We start from the raw sequence: 20509 nt of genomic DNA on the forward strand, positions 1-20509 counted from the left end.
TCATACAAATTAGGTTGAATTTCCATCAGCTCTGTCCAAGAGAAAAACTTTCCACCTCACGTTCGTAAAAACACTTCTGAGAAATATGGAATGAGTCTACAGAGAAACCTCTGATGTTGAGCAACTTCTTGTTGCAGCCATTTTATGGCTGTATTTTATCTCGTAAGAGCCTGAAGACAGACCTCACTGGCAAACAATGGCCCGTTAATCAGCTGCAAGAATTTTACTTCTGTTTGTTGTATAATATCACCGTTACGTTTTTCTGTAGTAAGATTAAAGTACATTTCAATATGTTCATCGGTCCACTGAAACGTGATGCCTTCTGATACGTCTCTGAAACTTGTGAGCAGCCAAATGACTATATCCTATTTGTGTTTACATTATTATTTTGGCAGTTACATTTCCATCATAATTTACTGTAGTTCTCTTTTTCCTCAGAGAAAGTTTGTCCACCTCAAGTAAGGGTACAAACTAGTGGGATTTTTTTTTTGCAATTTTATTTGATATGTCACTTCTGTCAAATCCTACTTTATTCGATATGTGAGATTTATGCATAAACATACACAGATGGAGGTATAGCTAATAATGTCAGTCGGTGAAGACATGTTTAACTAAAACTACTGTTTAGTCTTTTATCATACAAAATTATCAGAGCAGCACTGTTGAATGAAAGAAGTAGCATTACTAAGTCCAGAGAAGAAAAGAACATGCTAAAATATGGTGTGTGCAAGACTGAAATAGTCCGATCTCGCAGATCAGTTTGGATTTTTTCAGTTCATGTCATACATCTTTACATATAAACGTCACATTTATAGTTACAGTCAAGAAGGTCCAGCTCAATGTTTGGGTCTTACATGTAAAATCAACATTATACTGATGAAGATAACAAAACATGTCATTTGACCGAGGCTCCGAAATAAGTCTTATTTATTCAAGTGCTGAAGCTCATCCACTTAAGGAGCAGTGCCAGGCCTATAAGCTGCCTCCTGCCATCATCACTGCCGTGTGATCTTCAGCCACCAAGCATCATGAGTTGAGTGCTCCGACAGCACATCATGGAAGCGTTGTGGTCTTTTATGAGTCTAAGCAATGGGCCATGCAGCAGTGACATGGGAGCTTTCTCTCTCTCCTCTCTCTTTTTATTATTTCACTCTTCAGGTGCTGGTAGAGTACATTTTTTTTACTCTTTCACTCTCCAGGTGCTGGTAGGAGACACTTCATTTCCTGTTATTTATGCGTATGGTAACTGACATTCCAGTTGTGCAGTACCCCGTGGTGTCTGTGTATCTCTTTCTTCATTGCGGTCTGATTGCCCTCTTTATGGAAGATGAAACCAGGTACAGTCAGTCCGGAAAGCCACTGCTGTTTGATCACACTTGACTGCGAGTGTTCCCACAGGGCATCGGTGATTAAGAATGAATGAAATGTGTGGATGGAAAAAGAGTCCACTGTCAGCTCTAAAATCCCTAAAGGCAGTTAACTGTAGTTTGAAGTTCATTTTAAAACAGCACATTTTGAAGAACCTCTTGATTGACTGGGACACCTTGGAGTCTCATGACATGCTGTTTTGGTGTTTTCGAGACAGTAAAAACCGTATTTTTAAAGATAAATAGATCCTGGATGGAATCCCCAGGAACATTTTCTTATATCTTGCAGGCCTTACATGAACTTGGTCTTGAAAGACCAAAGCTGTCATTTTAGAAAGAAAATGTAAGCCTCACATTTGTTTCTTCTCAGTGTTTTTGGCAAATATAGTTAGTAATACTGCTGAAAAGTGGCAATCTGAGGGGGTCCAAGCACCAATCGGTGCGATGAGGTATGGACTGGGGACCTTTTCTCAGAGGATAAATGATAGAGAGCCAAACTTTATGTAAAAAATCCTCCATATGTTAAGATTATTAAGTTTAGTACAGACTGACATTTTGACTTTGTTATACTGAGCTGCAGACTTTGAACAAATAAGTCAAAATGCCAGACACAAACATTCCAGACAGAACCTACTGTATGTTTGCCACTTTTATCAAGTTGTTTAACTAAAAAAACCGAGTCACATTAGACCTTTTATTTATCTGTAGGAAAGAGAAAATAATAGCATTTGGATTTATAATTATTATTAAGTCTCAGTGTGCACTGTAGCGCCTCCCGAAGGCCAATATGGGTCAGATTTTGCATGCCTTATCCTAATCTCAGTTTATATAACTGTGCTTGGATCCCTAATTACTTGAGAATAAGCTTTAAGATCAACATATTGTTATACGTGCAAGTGTTATACGTGCTTAACATACTGCATTTGTACAATAAATAAAAAAATACCCAGGCAGCTAAGGATAGAGGCCTACACACTTAAAAAATGAAATACAAAATCAAAAGCCACAGTGCAGTAGAGCCCAGGAGTGGGCTTTAAAGGTCACATGTGCCTGCACATATCTGTTCTAAAGAACAAGATGTCCTATAGTGACCTGTGCTTGTTATTAACTCTCATTTGAAGTTGATTTCACAAAGATGTTGTTATTGTTAAGTTGGTGTTTAACTGTATTGTGTGTGCCTGGGGAAAAAAAACTGACAAAGCCAGCAAACAATTGAAATGTTCTGGTTTGATCTTCCATGTGAAATGCAGTTGTACATATTTCACATAACCTATGATTAAAATTCAATCAAAATTTAATTATGTAACACATTTCACTGCAGAAGATGCCTAGTAAGATCTCAAAAAGAGGACAATAGAAACAAGCAGAACACATGCAGACCAAAAGAAAAACAACAAAGGATGAAAAATAAACAAATGAATTTCAAATAAGGTTTATTGCCTCTAAAATGTAAGACTAATTTCATTAAGGCCAATATATATTTTAAAAATCTTTAAAAATCCAGACTCCCACTTGGTGCTATAACAGCAGTAGACATCTGAAGGAAAAAGCTTTTCTCCCTGCTGAGTTACAGCAGGCTATATGCACATTAAGAGTGGAGAAATGTCAGGGGTCTGGACCATAGAATTTATAGAGTTGTTACATAAGAATTATTAACAAATTTACAGGGGGCCAGAGGAATGTAGCTGCGATTGGACTTCAAATATTTTACTGTTAATGAGAGCTCTGCTTATTTAAAGCTTGTTTAAGAGCACTGCAGGACAATCTGCCAAAAGACCATTATAATAATGTAATCTTAAAGCTAAAAAAATATATGGCAAAACTTTGCTGAATTTTATAAAGGGCAAAGTCCTCAGCAATATTTTGCAGATGAAAAAGGTTGTTCTTGATATTGTGCTAATATCCACAGTACCATTGATTAAAAAATCAGAATCAAAACATTGAAATTCCTGACAGTAATGCAAGACATGATGAGGAAGCCATCAATATTGCTATATACATTAATCTCACAAGCCCATTCCTTGCTGGAAATCTGCAGGCCTGTAACATTACGTTCCAACCCTAATCCTCTGCACCTGGTCCTAACATTCATACGTTCTTGAAGACTTATTAGCCAGATCAGGCATATATTATGGCTGGAATTAAGGTTGCAGATCTACAGCAGTGGTCACTAACCCTGGTCCTGGAGGTCAACCTTCCTGCAGAGTCTTGTTCCAACCACAATCTGCCACACTTGCTATAGCTCATCAACGTCTTCAGAAGTCCTTGATTGGCTACATCAAATGCATTAGCGTAGGAAGGAGGAGGGCGGCATGATAGATGCATGTTGGAACCACATTCTGTAGGGAAGTAGATGTCCAGGAGGAGGGTTGGTGACCACTGATCTACAGGGAAGATCAATCTAGCTTCTCTAAGCTTGTTTTTGGTAAGGAAATTACTTACCATGTAATCTTTGAAATCCGTTCTACAATCATCACTATGACACACTGAGCTGGACTTCTATATGACTGGATAAATCAGTTGCAGTGCTTACATGTAGTTGTGTCAGCACAGCAATAGAGGTTAAGGGTATGATTATATAAAAAGAACATAATGGTCTTAATATTAAACCTTGAGGGACACCGCACTTTACCTTGGAGTGATCATTCAATTACTCCACTCTAAATACCCAGGAGCAAGGCGTGAGCTCCAAGTTTATGTTACTTTGCAGCTGAGGAATTTTTGCATTGCTGTAGCGCAATTATTTGTGCAGTGTGTTGGATACACCTGAGACTTAAAAGCACATAAATAACTGATAATCGTACATGAGAGGCTGTTATGCACTCTCTGCAGGTAGCCACAACTGTGTATTCACCCTGTTTAATGGATAAGACACACCTGTCTCTCTTTCAGATGGCTACTGGGAAATCTCACATTTCCTGTAAAAGTCAGCCAAACCTCCTCCAGCTCATTTATTGGCAGGTTTGGAATGTGCTTTAGCTATTAGCCTGAGGTCTACAACATTGATAAGCATAAATCATAAGCTCCCCACTGCAACTGCCCTAGTTTTGACTTTCCCAGTAAAAACTAGATATTAATGCAGCAAGCAGGCACCAGTGTCCTCGACCACCTCATCTTACTCGACTCAGTGTTCAGCAGTTTGCAGCCCCGTCATATTCTAGTCAAGAATATTTTGGCTGTGGATGTATAAAATATCATAATGACTGTTGAATGATTTTTGAAGTATGCTACACCGAAATTTCAAGTCATGAAGATCATTGAAGAAACAGCTTTAATGTTAATTTATGTCCTTAATTTGCAACATAGCACTGAACTGACAAATATTCTGGAGTCTCATATGATCATGAAGAACAATGATGTGTAGTATTGTCAATAACTATCCATATTTCTTTGTTCTTTTTTATTCTTTCTCGGACACAGGAAACATATTGTATATTTTTAATGAAATGTTTAGATGTAAATTCAAATGTACATTTCAAAAAATCTGTTTTATATTTTGCAATGATTTTTTTTTTAAATAAACTTTTTTCAGAGTTAATTTACTTAGAAATAAATTTCTAATTATGTCCAGCCTATTCTTTTTATCATTTTTGGAGCCTACTTAAATAAGGAGTGAAGTTAAGTTTGACTGACTCTGACAGTAGAATGTCTGATGAAACTGGAAAAAGAATAGCACAAAACAAACAACAAGTAGAATGCATTTACCAAAATATGGTACTGTGCAAAAGCCCTTCATTTATTAAATGTCCAGTAAAAATGGACCTTGGAGTACAAGCTCTTCATTTCTCAGGAGAGATTTTAGAGTAGATTGGATATAAAATAATCTACTTGAAGAACAAAGGGAAAGGTGAAAGGAAAATAAGTGGAAAAAACAGCACTTTCCAAAACTGTAGTAAAGTATTGAGAGAAAGTATAGCTGACTTTTCCTGTCGAACTTCCAACAGTGTTATAAGATATAGAGAAAATGGGAATCCTAAAAAAGACCTGGTAGACCTCCAAAACTGGCACCTTCAGATAAACAGCACTTAAAGCTTTCATCTTTGAGAGAGAGGAGAAAATCAAGCTCCACTCTTCCTTCAGCTCAGAAAAAATCCACAGGTGCTCCTGTCCATCTTTCCACTGTGAGAAGACACCTCACCATTGTGGGTCTGAAAGGGTGTGCAGCAGTTATTTATATATATTTATGTAAACCATTTATGGCTTAAAACATATGGCTCTCTGTAACACATAGTGGTGTACTAGTTAATATTGTAGATAATATTTATGATAGGAAGTACAGTGTTAAATGACCTTCAATAGACTATTACTTGATATGCCCCCCTCCCCACCACCAAAACACTTTTCCTCTAGGGGTAGCTTTCACCAAGTAAAAACCTGAAAAGAGAGGCTATAAAAGCGTTCAGCTGATGCAGTCTTTACTTAACCTCTCATTATGGGAAATGCCTCCAGTCATTGTGCACATTTTATGTACATTATAACTACATCAGCTGCTTCTCTCTCAATGAAAACAAAAATGAGTAAATGAAGCATACAAGCATTAAACAGCATTGCTTTGCTCATTGTGTTACTCACAATGAATTCATTTGGCATGCTGTGCGCTTTCACTGATCTTTAAACCCTTTGGCGGCTGATGGTTCACAGTTAAATGAAGCGTGATGTTGGATAGTGTTCGATTAATGGTTTTCTTCATTAAACATTGTTTTAACAGGTCACAGCACTACACAGCATGTTCTAATCACACTAATCACGTTTTATTGACGTAAAACTGTTCCACACTGGGCTAAACGGAGAAAAAGAGCTGGAAAAACTAGTGTGTGTCTAGAGGCTAATCAACCATTAGCATCTCTTCCAAACTTCTTTCGCATGGATTTTGTACAGGCCTGAAATGGACAATAAAGCGGCACAGCTTGTTGCCTTTGTGTTTTTAACCTACAAAACATCTGTTCATCCTGTGTAAAACCGGTGATGGGGCTAATAAGTGGATTATGTATTGCACTAAATGCTTTTTTTAAAATGTAAGAATGTTTCTAGGCAAAAAATAGAGAGAGTCGAAACTGTGCAAAAACATGTTTATTCAGGAGAATTCAACAGATAAACAAATGTTTTTGTAATGCTGGAGAAAATAATAGATTACTTTGTTGAAAAATATGAATATATGCATGTATGCATTCAGTTTTGTGTTTGCTAGTCATGTACCCACTAGCAGTTATGCTCTAAATTAGCTAAAATTGTCCCTACTTATACATTTGGTAAAGTTTCGATAGTGATGATTATTAGTTATGATTAGTTATGATTATTTTGGTAGTGACAAAATGGAATGTTCAATCATTTACTTTACTAAAATACACATAATTTAGGTGTAGGGTCACTCAAAGCAAAATTATTTTAGTCCAAGTGAGTTAAAAGTCTGAAATGTATTTTGAATTCTGACCACTGAATGATCCAGAAGAATAAGTGAGTAAGTTTCCAGAATTGGAGTTCCAAAAAAGATTAAAAGATATAGAGAAAATGCGACTCCTGACATCCATGCAAGACCTTGTAGACCACTAAAACTGTCACCATCAGATAAATGGTACTTAAACAGTGCTTAGAGCATGACTCACTCTCAGTGGTTAAGAAAGGCACTAAGTGTTCTCTTTGGCTGGATTTCCTCTGTTTAGGAACCAAAACAGCTGATTGTGGCAGCTGTTGAATTGTTGCTGGTAAACTGCCTTACTTACTAGCCAGTCTAAGCTGCTCTTGAGTCGCTATGTCTCCAAATGAAACCCCTTCGGACCATCAAACAATGCTGCTTTAGCCAATGACATTTCAGTATACCCTTTATTTTGTAGCATACGTTCTGAATCAACATGACAGTGATGTCATAAGAATACACTGGACAAAAGTATTGGGACACCTACACATTACACCTACAGGAGCTTTAAGACATCCCATTCTAAATCCATAGGCATTAATATGGAGTTGGTCGCCCCTTCGCAGCTATAACAGCTTTCACTCTAGGAAGGCTTTCTACAAGATTTTGGAGTGAATTTTTGTTCATTCATCCAGAAGAGCATATGTGAGGTCAGACACTGATGTTGGATGAGAGGGCCTGGCTCGCAATCTCCATTCAGTGGTGTTGAGGTCAGAGCTCTGTGCAGGCCACTCAAGTTCTTCTAAACCAAGCTCACCCAGCCATGCCTTTATGAAACTTGCTTTGTGCACTGGGGCAGTCATGCTAGAACAGAAAAGGGCCTTCTCCAAACTGTTCCCACAAAGTTGGAGGCACACAATTGTCCAGAATGGCTTGGTCTGCTGAAGCATTAACATTTCCCTTCATTGGAGCTAAACTAAGGGGCCTAGGCCAATCCCTGAAAATCAATAACAGTTGATCGTGGAATATCTAGGAGAGAAGAAATTTCTCAAACTGGCTTATTGCAATGATGGCATCCTGTTACAGTACTACGCTCAAATTCATGACCCATTCATTCACAAATGTTTCTAAAAGGCAGGCTGCATGGCTAGGTGCTTGATTTTATACACCTGTGGCAATGGGTACTGAATGAAACACTTGAATTCAGTGATTAAGAAGTCTTAAGAAGATTAAGAAGATTTTGTGTGCTAATGTCACTGTGTTAGTGGCAAACCAGTATAGTTGGCAAGGCTTCAGGGTCACCATGTTCCTGTGAAGATAAATAATGTTCATATAAAGTCTATAGAAGATTATTCATGTCTGTCAGCCAAAAATCATAAGAATAATCACACAGATGCATACATCAATTATGGAAATGAATCATAAAAGAAAGAAATGAATCATATTTCAGGACAAAAAGTGAGTTATAAATGAGACCTGACAAACTGACATAAGACAGATAGTAAGCATCTATTATTAATGAGCTGACCAGTCAAGGGACCAGTCAGCACTTTAAAGTAGGTTAGCTGCCTGCTTGCGTCAGCTTGTTATTGCTATATTTCGGTCAGAGACACTTTCTGCATGTCTGAACCTGCATAAAACTGACTTTCAGATCCTGTGATTCTACATCAATGCCAAAGTCTGTCAGTGAATCTCTCCGCTCACATACTACACAGTTTACTAAGTTATAGTGACTGCTGAAGTCAGAAAGTTGAGAACAAAGTTCTTACTTGTTTCAAAACAAAGGAAAGCAATTTCTGTATGCACCTGGTGTCCTGTGGTATCTGGCACCAGATGCAGCAGATCTTGTTAGTTCATATGTTGCAAGGTGGAGCTGCCATGGATCAGACTTGTTGTTCTAGCACATCCCACAGATGCTCAATCTGAGTTCTGGGGAACTCGGAGGCCAGGACAAAACCTTGAAACCTCATGTTCCTCAAATGCGTGCAGTGTGGCAGTGTGCATTATCCTGTTGAAAGAGTCCACTGCCATTGGGGAATACCACTGCCATTAAGCGGTGTACCTGGTGTGCTATGATGTTTAAGTAGGTAGGTCAAATTGATGTCCACATGAATGCTGGAGTTTCCCAGCAGAACATTGGCCAGATCATTGCACCCCCTCCATAGGCTTGTCTTCTTCCCACAGTGCATCCTGGAGCCCTCACTTCCCCAGGTAAGCAGCACACACGTCCCTGGCCCTGCACGTAATGTAAAAGAAAACAAGACTCCTTCTTCCAGGTGAGTTTTTTCCATTGGTCCAGTTCCATTGCTTGAATGCTCATTGTAGGTGCTTTTGATGGTGGACAGAGGTTTGCAAGGGCACTCTGAACACTGCGGCTATGCAGAGTGTGATGCACTGTGTCTTGAGACACACTTCTCATGTAACCATCATTAAACATTTCTGTAACTTGTGCCACAGAAGCCCTTCTGTTGGTTGAGACCAAACAGGAAAGTCTTTATTGCCTTTGCTCAATGATGCATTTTGGGCCCCCAACCCTGTCATGAGTTGGTGGTTTGTCCCTCCTCAGACCACTGTCAGTAGGTACTCACCACTGCTGACTAAGCCTTGCCATTTTAGAGATAACGAATGTGCCCTTGTCAAAGTCACTCAGGTCTTCACACCTGCCCATTTCTCCTGCATCCAACATGTCAGCTATGAAAATTGACTGCTCACTTACCGTCCAGTAAATCCCAGACCTTGACATGCACTGTTGTTATGAGATTATCAACATGATTCTACCTTTGCCACAAGTCAGTTTGTGAAATTTCTGCCCTGCTTGATCTGCCCTGATAAACTGTAAGTGCTATTATTGTAAAATAGAAGCTTTCTGGAGCAACAACAGCTCAGCCTCAAAGCAGTAACTCACAGAGCACGGCCACCACATTATAAAGTGAATAGTGCATAAAAAATGCCTATCCTATGTTGGATCACTCACTTCAGAGTTCCAAACTGCATGACCGAGCAGCTGCACAAAAGCTCAAGGTCACTATGTGCAATGCCAAGCATCAGCTAGAGTGGTGTAAAGCACACTGCCACTGGACTCTGGAGCTGTGGAAACATGTTCTTTGGAGTGATGAATTATGCTTCACTACCTGGCAGTCTGATGGATGAATCTGTGTTTGGTGGGATGCCAGGAGAAAGCTACCTATTGGAATGCATAGTGCCAACAGTGAAGTTTGGAGGAGGAGGGATAATTGTCTGAGGCAGTCTTTCAGGGTTTGGGCTCGGCCCCTTAGTTACGGTGAAGGGTAGTGTTAATGCTAGAGCATAGAAAGACATTTTAGACAATTATGTGCTTCCAACTTTCCAACTAAGCCTTTTCATGTTCCAGCATGACTGTGTGTCTGTACACAAAGTGAGGTCTGCAAAGACATGATTAGATGAGTTTGGTGTGGAGGAACTCCAGGACAGTGCCCTGACCTCAAACTCACCGAACCTTTTGGATGAATTGGAACATCGATTGCAAACCAGACCTGAACATCAGTGCCTGACCTCTCAATTGCTCTTTTGACTGAATGGGCACAAATTCCCATAGACACTACATTAATACCCATGGATTTGGAATGGGATGTCTAACATGCTGATAAGTGTGATGGCCAGGTGTCCACATACTTTTGGCCATATAGTGTATATCAGTTTGTTATTTATGCCACTGAAGTTAAATGTGGGGATAGAACATAATCCCATTATACACTCTATTAAATTATTGTCCCAAAACCACAGCTGGACAACTCCATCAGTAAAGCAACTACTTTCTGATAGGTCTGTGGTTTGACGCGGCTTTGTAACGGGAAGTGATATTAGAAAGCTCGCATAAGCATCATACATGGATCTCAAGGTAAATAATAAATACAAGGAAATTGTAGAAACGGGGTCTTTAAAGAAACTCAGAAAAATAACAAACAATGCAAAACTACAATTACACTGCTGCCTCAATCTGTCTGCTGCGTGATGAGAATACAGTGATGGTGACATCATAGTTTATATATAGAAGAGTAGGATCTTCTTTGTGGCTCTTTGCCCAGTTAAGGTAATAGTTGACCCATTGCCTGTGCCTCTTATTCTTATTGATGAATGGCTTTTTGCTGCCTGCTTGCTTTTCTGTGCCAACACTCTGGCTGTCTCTGATGGAAATGGAGCTGGCACCACAAAGAGTGACATCAAATTCTGGCCACCAGCTGCCCTGCATCAATGCATTAGAACACTCTGCGTTTTTGCAGGAAATAAATAAATAAAAGAAATGAAGGCTTGTGGGTAACACAGCTAAATTAGCTTGGAGATTTCCTCGATGCATATGGTAAACCACCAGCATTAAAGTGCAGTTTGATCTATTCTCCTCTAAATAAGGCTTGACTTCCAGTTGGAACTCATTTAATCATTTTAGCTTTAGAGCATTTTATTTGCTATTCAGATTGGGCTGCGATGTTGTAAGAGAACACTCCGTCTACCCACCCACCCGTAATATGATTTGTTTTAAGTGTAATGGCTTGTAATTGGCTACGTCTCTAGATCACAAGAGGTGCATCTGGAGTCCTCAGTTTTGACTGTTCAGTGGATAAAGAAAATTCTGGGTTATTCTTTTGCAAATTTGAGTTTGTCATAAAAAAAGACAATTAAGGATGGTTTATAACATTTCTTAATAACAAAGCATTATTAATACTAATCATAATAATAAAGATCTTTTATCTACAGGTATCCTCTCCCATTCTTTAAACCATCTGCTGAACACACTCGTCTTCTTTTTCTCCCCTTTCTTTTCTTTTCTACTGCATCCATCCATGGAGCTTCTACTCTGGCTCTCTCTGGCACTTTGATTGTTCTGTCCTCTTTAATCCTCCTCTCCTTCCTCCTCTGCTCCTCCCAGGTTCTCTCCGTCCATCTGAATCTGAATTTTATAATTAGTCAACAAAAGAAATGCTCACATTATTTTTCTTAAATGGTGTTGTGTTTGAATGTCAGGCCATAAGAAAGTAAAATTCATTTGGCTCAGAACTTGTTTTATTTATTAATAATAAATTTGTCATTATAATCATAATAATCATGATTCTTTCTTGCTCTCACTTCCTCTACCTCTCTCCTCCTGCACCTCACTTCCTCCACCATCTGCTGAGCACACTCTTCCTCTTCTTCTTTTCTTTCTGCTCTTTTCCACCACATGCTTCCATGGAGCTTCTGCTCTGGCTCTGCTGGTCTTTTGCTCTGAGGTTCATACTTTCAGGGCTCTCTCCTTCCTCTTTGATCCTCCTCTCTTTTCTCCTCAGCTCCTCACAGGTTCTCTCCCTCAATGCCGCCAGCATTCGTCTCCATCGTTCCTCAGCTTCTGCCTCAACCTCAGCAAACGCCTTCGCTTCCAGTTGCAGTTGGTGTAAAGACTTGCTCCTCGCCAGCTTCTGTTGCTCTCGCTCTCTTTCCTCCTTCATCCTCCTCCTTTCTTTCTCTGCCTCCATTCTGATCTTCTCCACCTCCATCTGACTCTCCATCCTCATCACCTCTTTCTCTCTTTCCCACTCTCGCAGTCTCGCCTGCTCCCTCTCTTTGAATTCACTCTCCATCTTTTCTTTTTGTTCCTCCAGCTTTTCCTCCACCTCTCTCCTCAGTTCCTCCATCTCCCTCATCCACACTTCATGACTATCTTGGTGGAGTCTTAGTTGTTTTTTGTCCTCATTTCTCTCAGTCCTCATCCACCAGATCATTCTCCTCAGCTCCACCTTCTCAGCCTCCTCCTCCTGCGTGTATTGCGCCAACCATTTCTTCTCTTTCATCCACTCCTCCTCCATCTTCCCCCTCTCTTCCTCCATCTTTTTTCTCTCCTCCATCATGATCCTCCTCTCCGTCTCAATTTCCTTCTGTCTCACCTCAGCCTTCTTTATATATTTAGGCATCTCCTTTCTCTCTTCCACTCTTTCTCTCACCATCCTCTCCCTGTATTCCTTTATCTCCTCTCTCTTTTTCTCTCTCTCCATCTGCAGCCTCTTCCTGCATTCTCTCATCTGCTTTCTCTCTCTTTCTCTCTCCTTCTCCATTCTCTCCCTGTCTTTCTCCAGCTCAGAGATATTTTTCTCCATCTCCTTAAACCTCTCCTCCAGCGCTCATTGTTCCTTCCTCCAGATTTTCTCATCTTTCTTTCGTCTCTCCTCCTCCATCCTCAGGTTCTTCATCTCCTCCGGCAACTTCTCCGTCTCTCTGAGGTGTTCCTCTTTCATCACCTTTATCTCATTCCTCACCTCCCTAATGGAGCCTGCGTTTGTTCTCAACTTCTCAGTGTCCTCTATCCAGGAGTCTTTCTCCTTCATCATCTTTCTCTCGCTCTCTCTCTATCAGTCTTTGAGAATTTCTTTGGACCGGAGTTCAATTTTAGTCCTGTTAAATTCTCTCTCCTTCAGCAGTTTCTCCAGGACCCATGTCTTCACCTCCTTAATTTGATTTTCAATCAGCAGCTTATCGTGTGTTATCACTGATAAAAGAAAACGGTGTGTTTCTGGCTTCTAGCTAGTGGAGGCTGTGTTTTTAGCTTAGCGAGCTAACAGTTTGTTCAGTGGGAGTCAACAGTGAGTGCGCGCCTGTTCTTTTGGTTTTGCTGTTTTCTCTGGCAAATTCTTCAGTAAAGCTGAGTTAGACGACTCAAGGTTACGGTCCACAAGTTTCTCCTGAGAACCCTCAATGTCACCATATCAATACATGTAGTGAGAATTGTGGATCTTTCACCGAAAACTCCTTCTCATGCACTTTCTTTGACATGGTTGTCAAACTACTGACTGAGGTAAAAATGCTGACTCCAAGTACAAAACTTGTCAGGGAATCGAGGGTTAGCTCATTGAAGCTGGTGAACTGCGAGGGAGGCAAGCTTACTTACCTAAGCTGAACCCAAAATGGAGTTCTTAATTAACATAAAACAGGTATAAGCAGGCTAACTTTACCAGCCAAAGCTGAATTTTAAGCTGAACTACACAGCTGAGTGGACGGCAGCAGATGGGGCAGCCCTCTCATCATACACAGTGACATTGTTAGTTAATTTGTGCACATCAGTTTCTTTTTCTACTTAAAGGTATCTGCTTTACTACAAGAGATTTGATGTGATTTTGCCTTATTCTAGCGAAATATATGGGAAATATGTTATGCACTGTTTAGACAGTCCCTTAATGGCTAAATCAGCCTTTCCAGGACAGTGAGAATTTTAATTTTTGAATGTTTATCTAATGGTTTTATCAGGAACCCCTACCATATTGGTGGATTTTGTAGGTTTAGAGTTACTGACTGTGGCCTATGTTATACATCTGTACATCTGTTGATGCACAATTTTATTAGTCCCCCCTCTACTATATCTGTCAGTGTTAAAGGACCAGCATAGGACCACCACTGACTAAATATTATTTGGGTGTTGTACCTTTCTCAGCAAGGCATGGTAATGTGTGTTACACTGACTGTTTCAGGCACACTGTTGGTTTTGAGCTAAATATTGTGTACACTTACTGGTCACATTATTAGACATGTTTTTATGTGTCTAATAAATGATGTAAAAACATAAAACCTGAAAGGAAATTTTCAGTTGCAAGGATTTATATTACAGCAACATGTTCAAACATATCTCTAAAAATCCACTCCTACATCTTTTGGAGCATGTTCAGTCAGGATAGTCAAAAAAACCAACTGCCTCTTTCAGTACTATTTTTCATCTTAGCCTTGCCACTTCCCTTTGGGTGAATCCCCAACACCATCTTAAGGGCCGTTCCATTTCTACGTAGTAGCGTAAGTGATGTGTGTACCCTCGGAGGGGTAAGGGAACGAGTGAACACAAGTGTTAACTTTGGCAGCAGAACATGCCCAGAAGTCAATGTGATCTGAGACATTTCCCTTTTTAAACGCACAAAAAATGGCAGACAACGCTGTTTATAAACATTAGTGATAAAATACTTAAAAATGCTCAGTATTTCAAAACTATAACATTCAATTTGTTCAAACTGGGCAGGTACCTAACTACTCCTTCTGTTATTCATGATACTGGTATGGCTGCTGATACAACTTAATTACTTTACTCTGCTAGTTTACTAGTTAGTTCTGCAAAGTTTGCATGGCTTGCTAATTAGCTTGCTAACCTAGCTGAGGGTAGGTGTGTTGCACGTATTTCAAGTATCTACTTGGGTAACAGAGTGGTGCATCGAAGTTGACAAGAGCATGATAAAAACAGTATTAAAACCAGACCTAAGAGATTTACAGTAGGGAAGCAGGCATGCTTTCACAGCAACAAGTCTCCATTTAATGGGTATAACATATTGCCATGAGCACTAACTTTCCAAAAATGTTGATGTGATTTTAATTTAACTCTGTCCTGTAGGTCAGAATGAAAAACAGCACGAGAATAACAAGGGCCGCAGTTTTCCCTTCAGCAAATAACACAGTCATCTTCTGAAATGAGTTTGACAACAATGAATGCCTTCTGGACATTATTACACCTCCTACATCTTACTCACAATACATTGTTTAATCCTTGGACGAGCTAAATCTGCCTGAAATCATGCTTCAAATAATCAGCCAGGTAATTGGATAGGCCCTCTGATTTCTGTCTCTGCAGAATTAGTGCTGATTTGCAATCTAAAGGGCTGAGAACATGATGTCTGGCATAAATCAGCTTTAGCTCGGCAAGCTGCACGTTAGTAGAACAGCATCCCTTATAAATCCTCATGGATTGTTGATGAAAGCTTGTGTTCGGTGTGTTAATTTATTGTTAATTTTACTTCCTCTGTTTAATTGAAGTTTGTGTAAATGAACACATCCTACACAGGCCTGCTCAGTACTGGCTGTGAATGAAGTCTTATAAACCCCTAAATGCTAAAAGATATATTATGATTTAAATTTGATGAAAAAGTTGCTGTAATCTTTTACATTTTTATCATTTTGTGACATTGAAACACATTAGAAGTGCCGATATAGAACGTAAATGTAAAAACCTCAATTAAAAAAAAATTGTTTCAGTATTGAAATGTTAATAAACACAGACAGACACTGGCGTTTGAACTTGATGCTTGTAACAATCTGCATGGTCCTTTTTGTTCTTTGGCCCGGAGGACACAACGTCCATTATTTTCACCAACAATTGAGAAGTTTGACTTGAAAGATCACAATACAGTTTTCCACTGTGCAGCGGTCCATTTCAAATGAGCTCAAGCCCAAAGAAATCGGCGGCGTTTCTGGAAGTTGTTGACAGCTGACTTCCACTGTGAACAGTACAGTTCTGACTTACATTTGTGAATGCAGTGACAAACAAGTGTTTATTGTCTTCAATTTATCAAGGAATTCTTGATCCAATATGGTGATATCCATCACAGAAGCATTACAGTTGTTATGTTTGTCCTTGGCCTTTACGCACAGAGATTTCTCTGGTTTCCCTGAATCTTGTAATGATATTATGCATCGTGAATCGAGTGAAATACCAAAAATCCCTGCTTTTTGAGGAATGTTATTGTCTAACTGTTGGGATATTCGCTGATGCAATTTTTGTCAAAATGGCAACCTATCGACCCATGCTTGCTCATCGAGAACTCAAGAGCGTTTCTGGATGCTGTCTTTATGCCCAAGTATGATTATGTCATTAAGATGTTTTTTGGAATTAATATCTTTACCTGTAATTATGCAAGTACATATAATTAAATAATACAAATCAAATATGTAGGAAAACAGTGATAATTTCAGAATTCTTAGGTTCAAACAGCTGCATTAAACACCGTCAATTTTGCAGAATGTGTGGTGTCAAACCCATTGGATCAAATTCAGCCCCTATGAGAGGCAAATACATTTAAACCACATGCAGTCAGACGAGGGGGCGATCAATGCAGCACACTGCCATGTACAACACATTCTGTTAGAGATGGTGTTTGTTGAATTGCACAAATGTTTATACTGCACCTAACAAGTATAAGTGCAGCATAGGCACATTTTATGCGTTACTCAGGGTTGCTTTGGTCAAAGCACAGAGGCCTTTCACTAGTATCACTAATATTTTATCCCGGTACATTTTTCTAAAATTCCAAACCACTTTGAATTACTTTGTTTACATCTGAATGATTTAATCATGCATACATTTTGAAAAATCTCCCCAACGGGACTGATTCTAGTTCAGTGGTGCAACATGATCCGAGACTAATAGCTGACTGCGGGGCAAATCTGTTGGCATCTCTGGATGTTGCATTGTAAACTGATTTCTGAGGGTCTGTTCAAAAGCTTATCGTCCAGAGGAATGTAGTGAGGCAAGGATGAATGAGTGACTGCAGCGCCCAGATCCAAATTGCAAAAGGAAGTTTAGTTTAGCTTAGAGTCTCGAAGGAAACAATGGTATAAATGATCCATGTTATTTACTCTGAAAGCAAAACTTTCAGTTTTTATGCCATCATGCTCTGCATTCACGTTACAAGTTGTGAAAGAAATCTGACAACAGAGTGATGCCAGACGCACAACTGAGTGGAATGAGTCAGGTAAATGTGTCTGAACAAATGAGCATTATTTGCTGATGTCGCTGTTGGCAGCTATTGCTTATGAATAATAGCAACCAGACGCTGAAACCCCTGCAGCTTTATAAACATTACAGTAAACAGTTACATTACAATATAATGGATAAGTGGGAGTAACTAGAGAATATGGCACCTTACAGTGAAATCTGAAATACTGACTAATGCATAAAAGGGGTCATATTAGATATAATTGCTCAATAAATCTCCACGTATTTGGTCTTATGTCCAAGCTGAATTTTTTAATGAGCATACCGGTGGCTGAGCTGCTTTACCCCATGACTATTGAGTCACAGGTAGTACGTAACTGGGTCAGCCACATTGGTTCATAGACTGTGCAATGAGGACATAAAGAGTGGTCTTGAGAGGGAAAGCCTGCAATATTTGTTCATCATAGCCTGTTTCTCCTCTGCTTATGTGTTATATATTGTTGGATGTGTTACTTAAACAGCCCATATCCTACATTTTTCTTTTATTATTATCCTGAGGTCCACATTTAACATTTGGTTTTATAAACCAGAAACCTTCTGTATTCATCTCTACATGACCATTTTCAATCCCTGTTTATCTATAATTAAACAGGCTGTTGCTGTTACTGTGTCCTTAAGACTTACATATGTAATTGATCTCTGTTATGATTGACTGTCCTGTATTACAACAATTCATAGCTTCTGTTTTCAGTCATAGTGACACAGATGTTATGCAATTTATGGGCACACTCAATAAATTAAGAATTAATTAGCTAATTTATTGATGTTTCCTAATCAAAAATGCAAACTTTAACTGTAGCAATCCATAAAAGTAACTGTAACCTAATTGTGCTAGGGGTATAGCCACCCATATACCCACATTTTTACATTCAAGATGATTTTTGAGTCTTAAGTCACAATTTTAATTTGATTTTCAAAATTTTATGTGTTAAAAATGTCGACTCTACAGGTCTCTAATTTTACTGTACACAGAATGGTTAAGTTCAGAAAAAATACATATAAATACAAATAAATTACATTATATAATATATATATGTAATTTTACCGGGAGTGCACACGACTTTCTATAAGCTTAAATCACTGTCCCACTTTACCAGTGCTGAACTGTGTTCTAGAGTCTATAAAAAGTTTTTAAAAAGTATATTCAATACAGAACAGCTTTACAGAAATCTTGTGACAACATTATCAAGAAGTATCCCACATTTACTTACTGGTGGCTGTCTTGCTCGGAGGTTTGTGGTATCAGTAGTGTCAAGTCAAGTCAAGATTTATTTATATAGTGCAGCTTCACAGAAAAACCGGGTCCAAGCCAAATGGCAAAGAGAAGTATGCAGAGAGCAAGAGGAGGAAACCTTGAGAGGACCAAAGACTCAAAAAGGGAACCCATACTGCTTCCATCCGGCTAGCAAAATGATAATACAACAAAGGCAGCATGAATAAAGTATAAGATTTTCCAATTAATATACAAAATTTAACAGAAGAAATAATATAACCAATGTCTACTGTTAGAGGATCAGAGTAACACATTAAACAGCTCTATGAAAAACCATTTAATGTTACTGACTAGTGAGTGTTACAGTGTTCCTGTTACAGTCACTGTTACTGTGACTGACTACTGTTAGAGGCCTATCAGAGTAACAAATGAGAATTAGCTCTATAAAAATCATTTACTGTTATTGACAGTAAGAGTATTACTGTTACAATGACTTACAGTTTCTGACTACTGTTAGAGGCCTATAAGAATAACAAATGAGAATTAGCTCTATGAAATAGCTCAGTTACTATTATTGACAGGTAAGAGTGTTATTGTTACGGTCATTGTTACAGTTTCTGACTACAGTTGGAGGCCTAACATTAGAAAGAGTTCTATGAAGGTGCTGTTACACTGCAAAAAATGTGTCCTTACAAGTGAAATTATCCTTAATCAAGTCGATAATCTAATCTTGCTTTTTTTAAGAAATATGCTGGGAAAAAGCCAATTTATCTGCCACTATAGTGAGATAATTTGACTTACTAAAAACACTCAATGACTGCTGTTAGCTTGTCATAACGATATGTTAGTTTGAATATGTGAAGAGATCAGTATACTGTAAGGCAGGTGAAACAATAACTAATAGTTCTACTTAGAGTCTATGCAGGCATCAGTATCTTCAGGATGGTGAGAGGGACATTCAGATGAGGCTTTCTGCACAGCAAAAAAGTGATTGGACACTCAGGAAGCTCCACATGAACAAAGCAGGTGATAAAAAAAGAATTTCAGACCTTCATTCATCTTTCAAGTGATAAGCAAATTTTAAATGAAACATTATTAAGATGTATTCTGAATGTATTCTGAACACATTACTTCTTTATCAGAATTTATGACAATGCGTTCAGTATTCAGCCATCAACACTGAATACAAAATATTCTGCCCAAACTCAAGACAGTTCACTGAATGAAATATGAAAGGCATAACTTTCGACATGGCGGCTGTGTTATGGGAAATCCCCCTTCAATAAAAAGCGCTAACTGACTTGTGACTTGTCTGGTGTAAATGGTAAAAAACTCCCCTTATTTTGGAGACACATTTACTGAGCACTATTTTAGGAGCACTTCTACCCTCATTGTCCATTTTATCCACTTACAATATATATATGCACTTTGTAGCAAGTATTATTTGGGTGGTGGATCATTCAGCACTGTAGTGACAGTGACGTGGTGGTGGTGTGTTAGTGTGTGTTGTGCTGGTCTGAGTGGATCAGACACAGCAGTGCTGCTGGAGTTTTTAAACACCTCAGTGTCAAAGCTGGACTGAGAATAGTCCACCAACCAAAAATGTCCAGCCAACAGCATCTCGTGGCTAGCGTCCTGTGACCACTAATGAAGGACTATAGGATGACCAACACAAACTGTACAACAGATGAGCTATCGTCTCTGACCTTATCTAATAGAGTGAACAGTGAGAGAATGGTCTACCACCCAAATAATACCTGCGCCTTGGGAGCTAACAAAGTATGCACAGAAACAGATGAACTACAGTCTGTAATTGTAGAACTACAAAGTGCAGCTATATGGTAAGTGGAGCTGATAAAATGGACAATCTGCCCTCCTCCCTCCTCATTCACCAATATCTTCCTAAGTTTTTTCTTAAATTTATTTTTGAGAAAGGTCCTAAGAAAAAGTCTATGTCAGATTCATGATGTGTTCTTAAACTGCAGAATTGTTCTCACCTTTGTGCTCTTGAGTGTGTGTAGATTCTATTCTTACATGAGAACAAATCC

The 20509-nt window shown here is 39.0% G+C and overlaps 1 protein-coding gene across 1 annotated transcript; it reads right to left on the minus strand.

Moving 5' to 3' along the window:
* Positions 1–10672: 10672 nt before the first annotated feature.
* LOC118823908 (trichohyalin-like) lies at positions 10673–13163 on the minus strand. The gene has a single exon (XM_036593760.1). It carries the CDS (start codon positions 12822–12824, stop codon positions 11847–11849), a length of 978 nt encoding a protein of 325 aa, XP_036449653.1. The 5' UTR covers positions 12825–13163; the 3' UTR covers positions 10673–11846.
* Positions 13164–20509: the final 7346 nt, after the last annotated feature.

This window comes from Colossoma macropomum, unplaced genomic scaffold, assembly GCF_904425465.1.
Source record: "Colossoma macropomum unplaced genomic scaffold, Colossoma_macropomum, whole genome shotgun sequence".
Lineage (NCBI taxonomy): Eukaryota > Metazoa > Chordata > Actinopteri > Characiformes > Serrasalmidae > Colossoma > Colossoma macropomum.

Bases quoted from the DNA above. Each gene is read 5' to 3' on its own strand.
- LOC118823908 (XM_036593760.1), bottom strand. From the start codon at position 12,824: ATGGAGAAAAATATCTCTGAGCTGGAGAAAGACAGGGAGAGAATGGAG.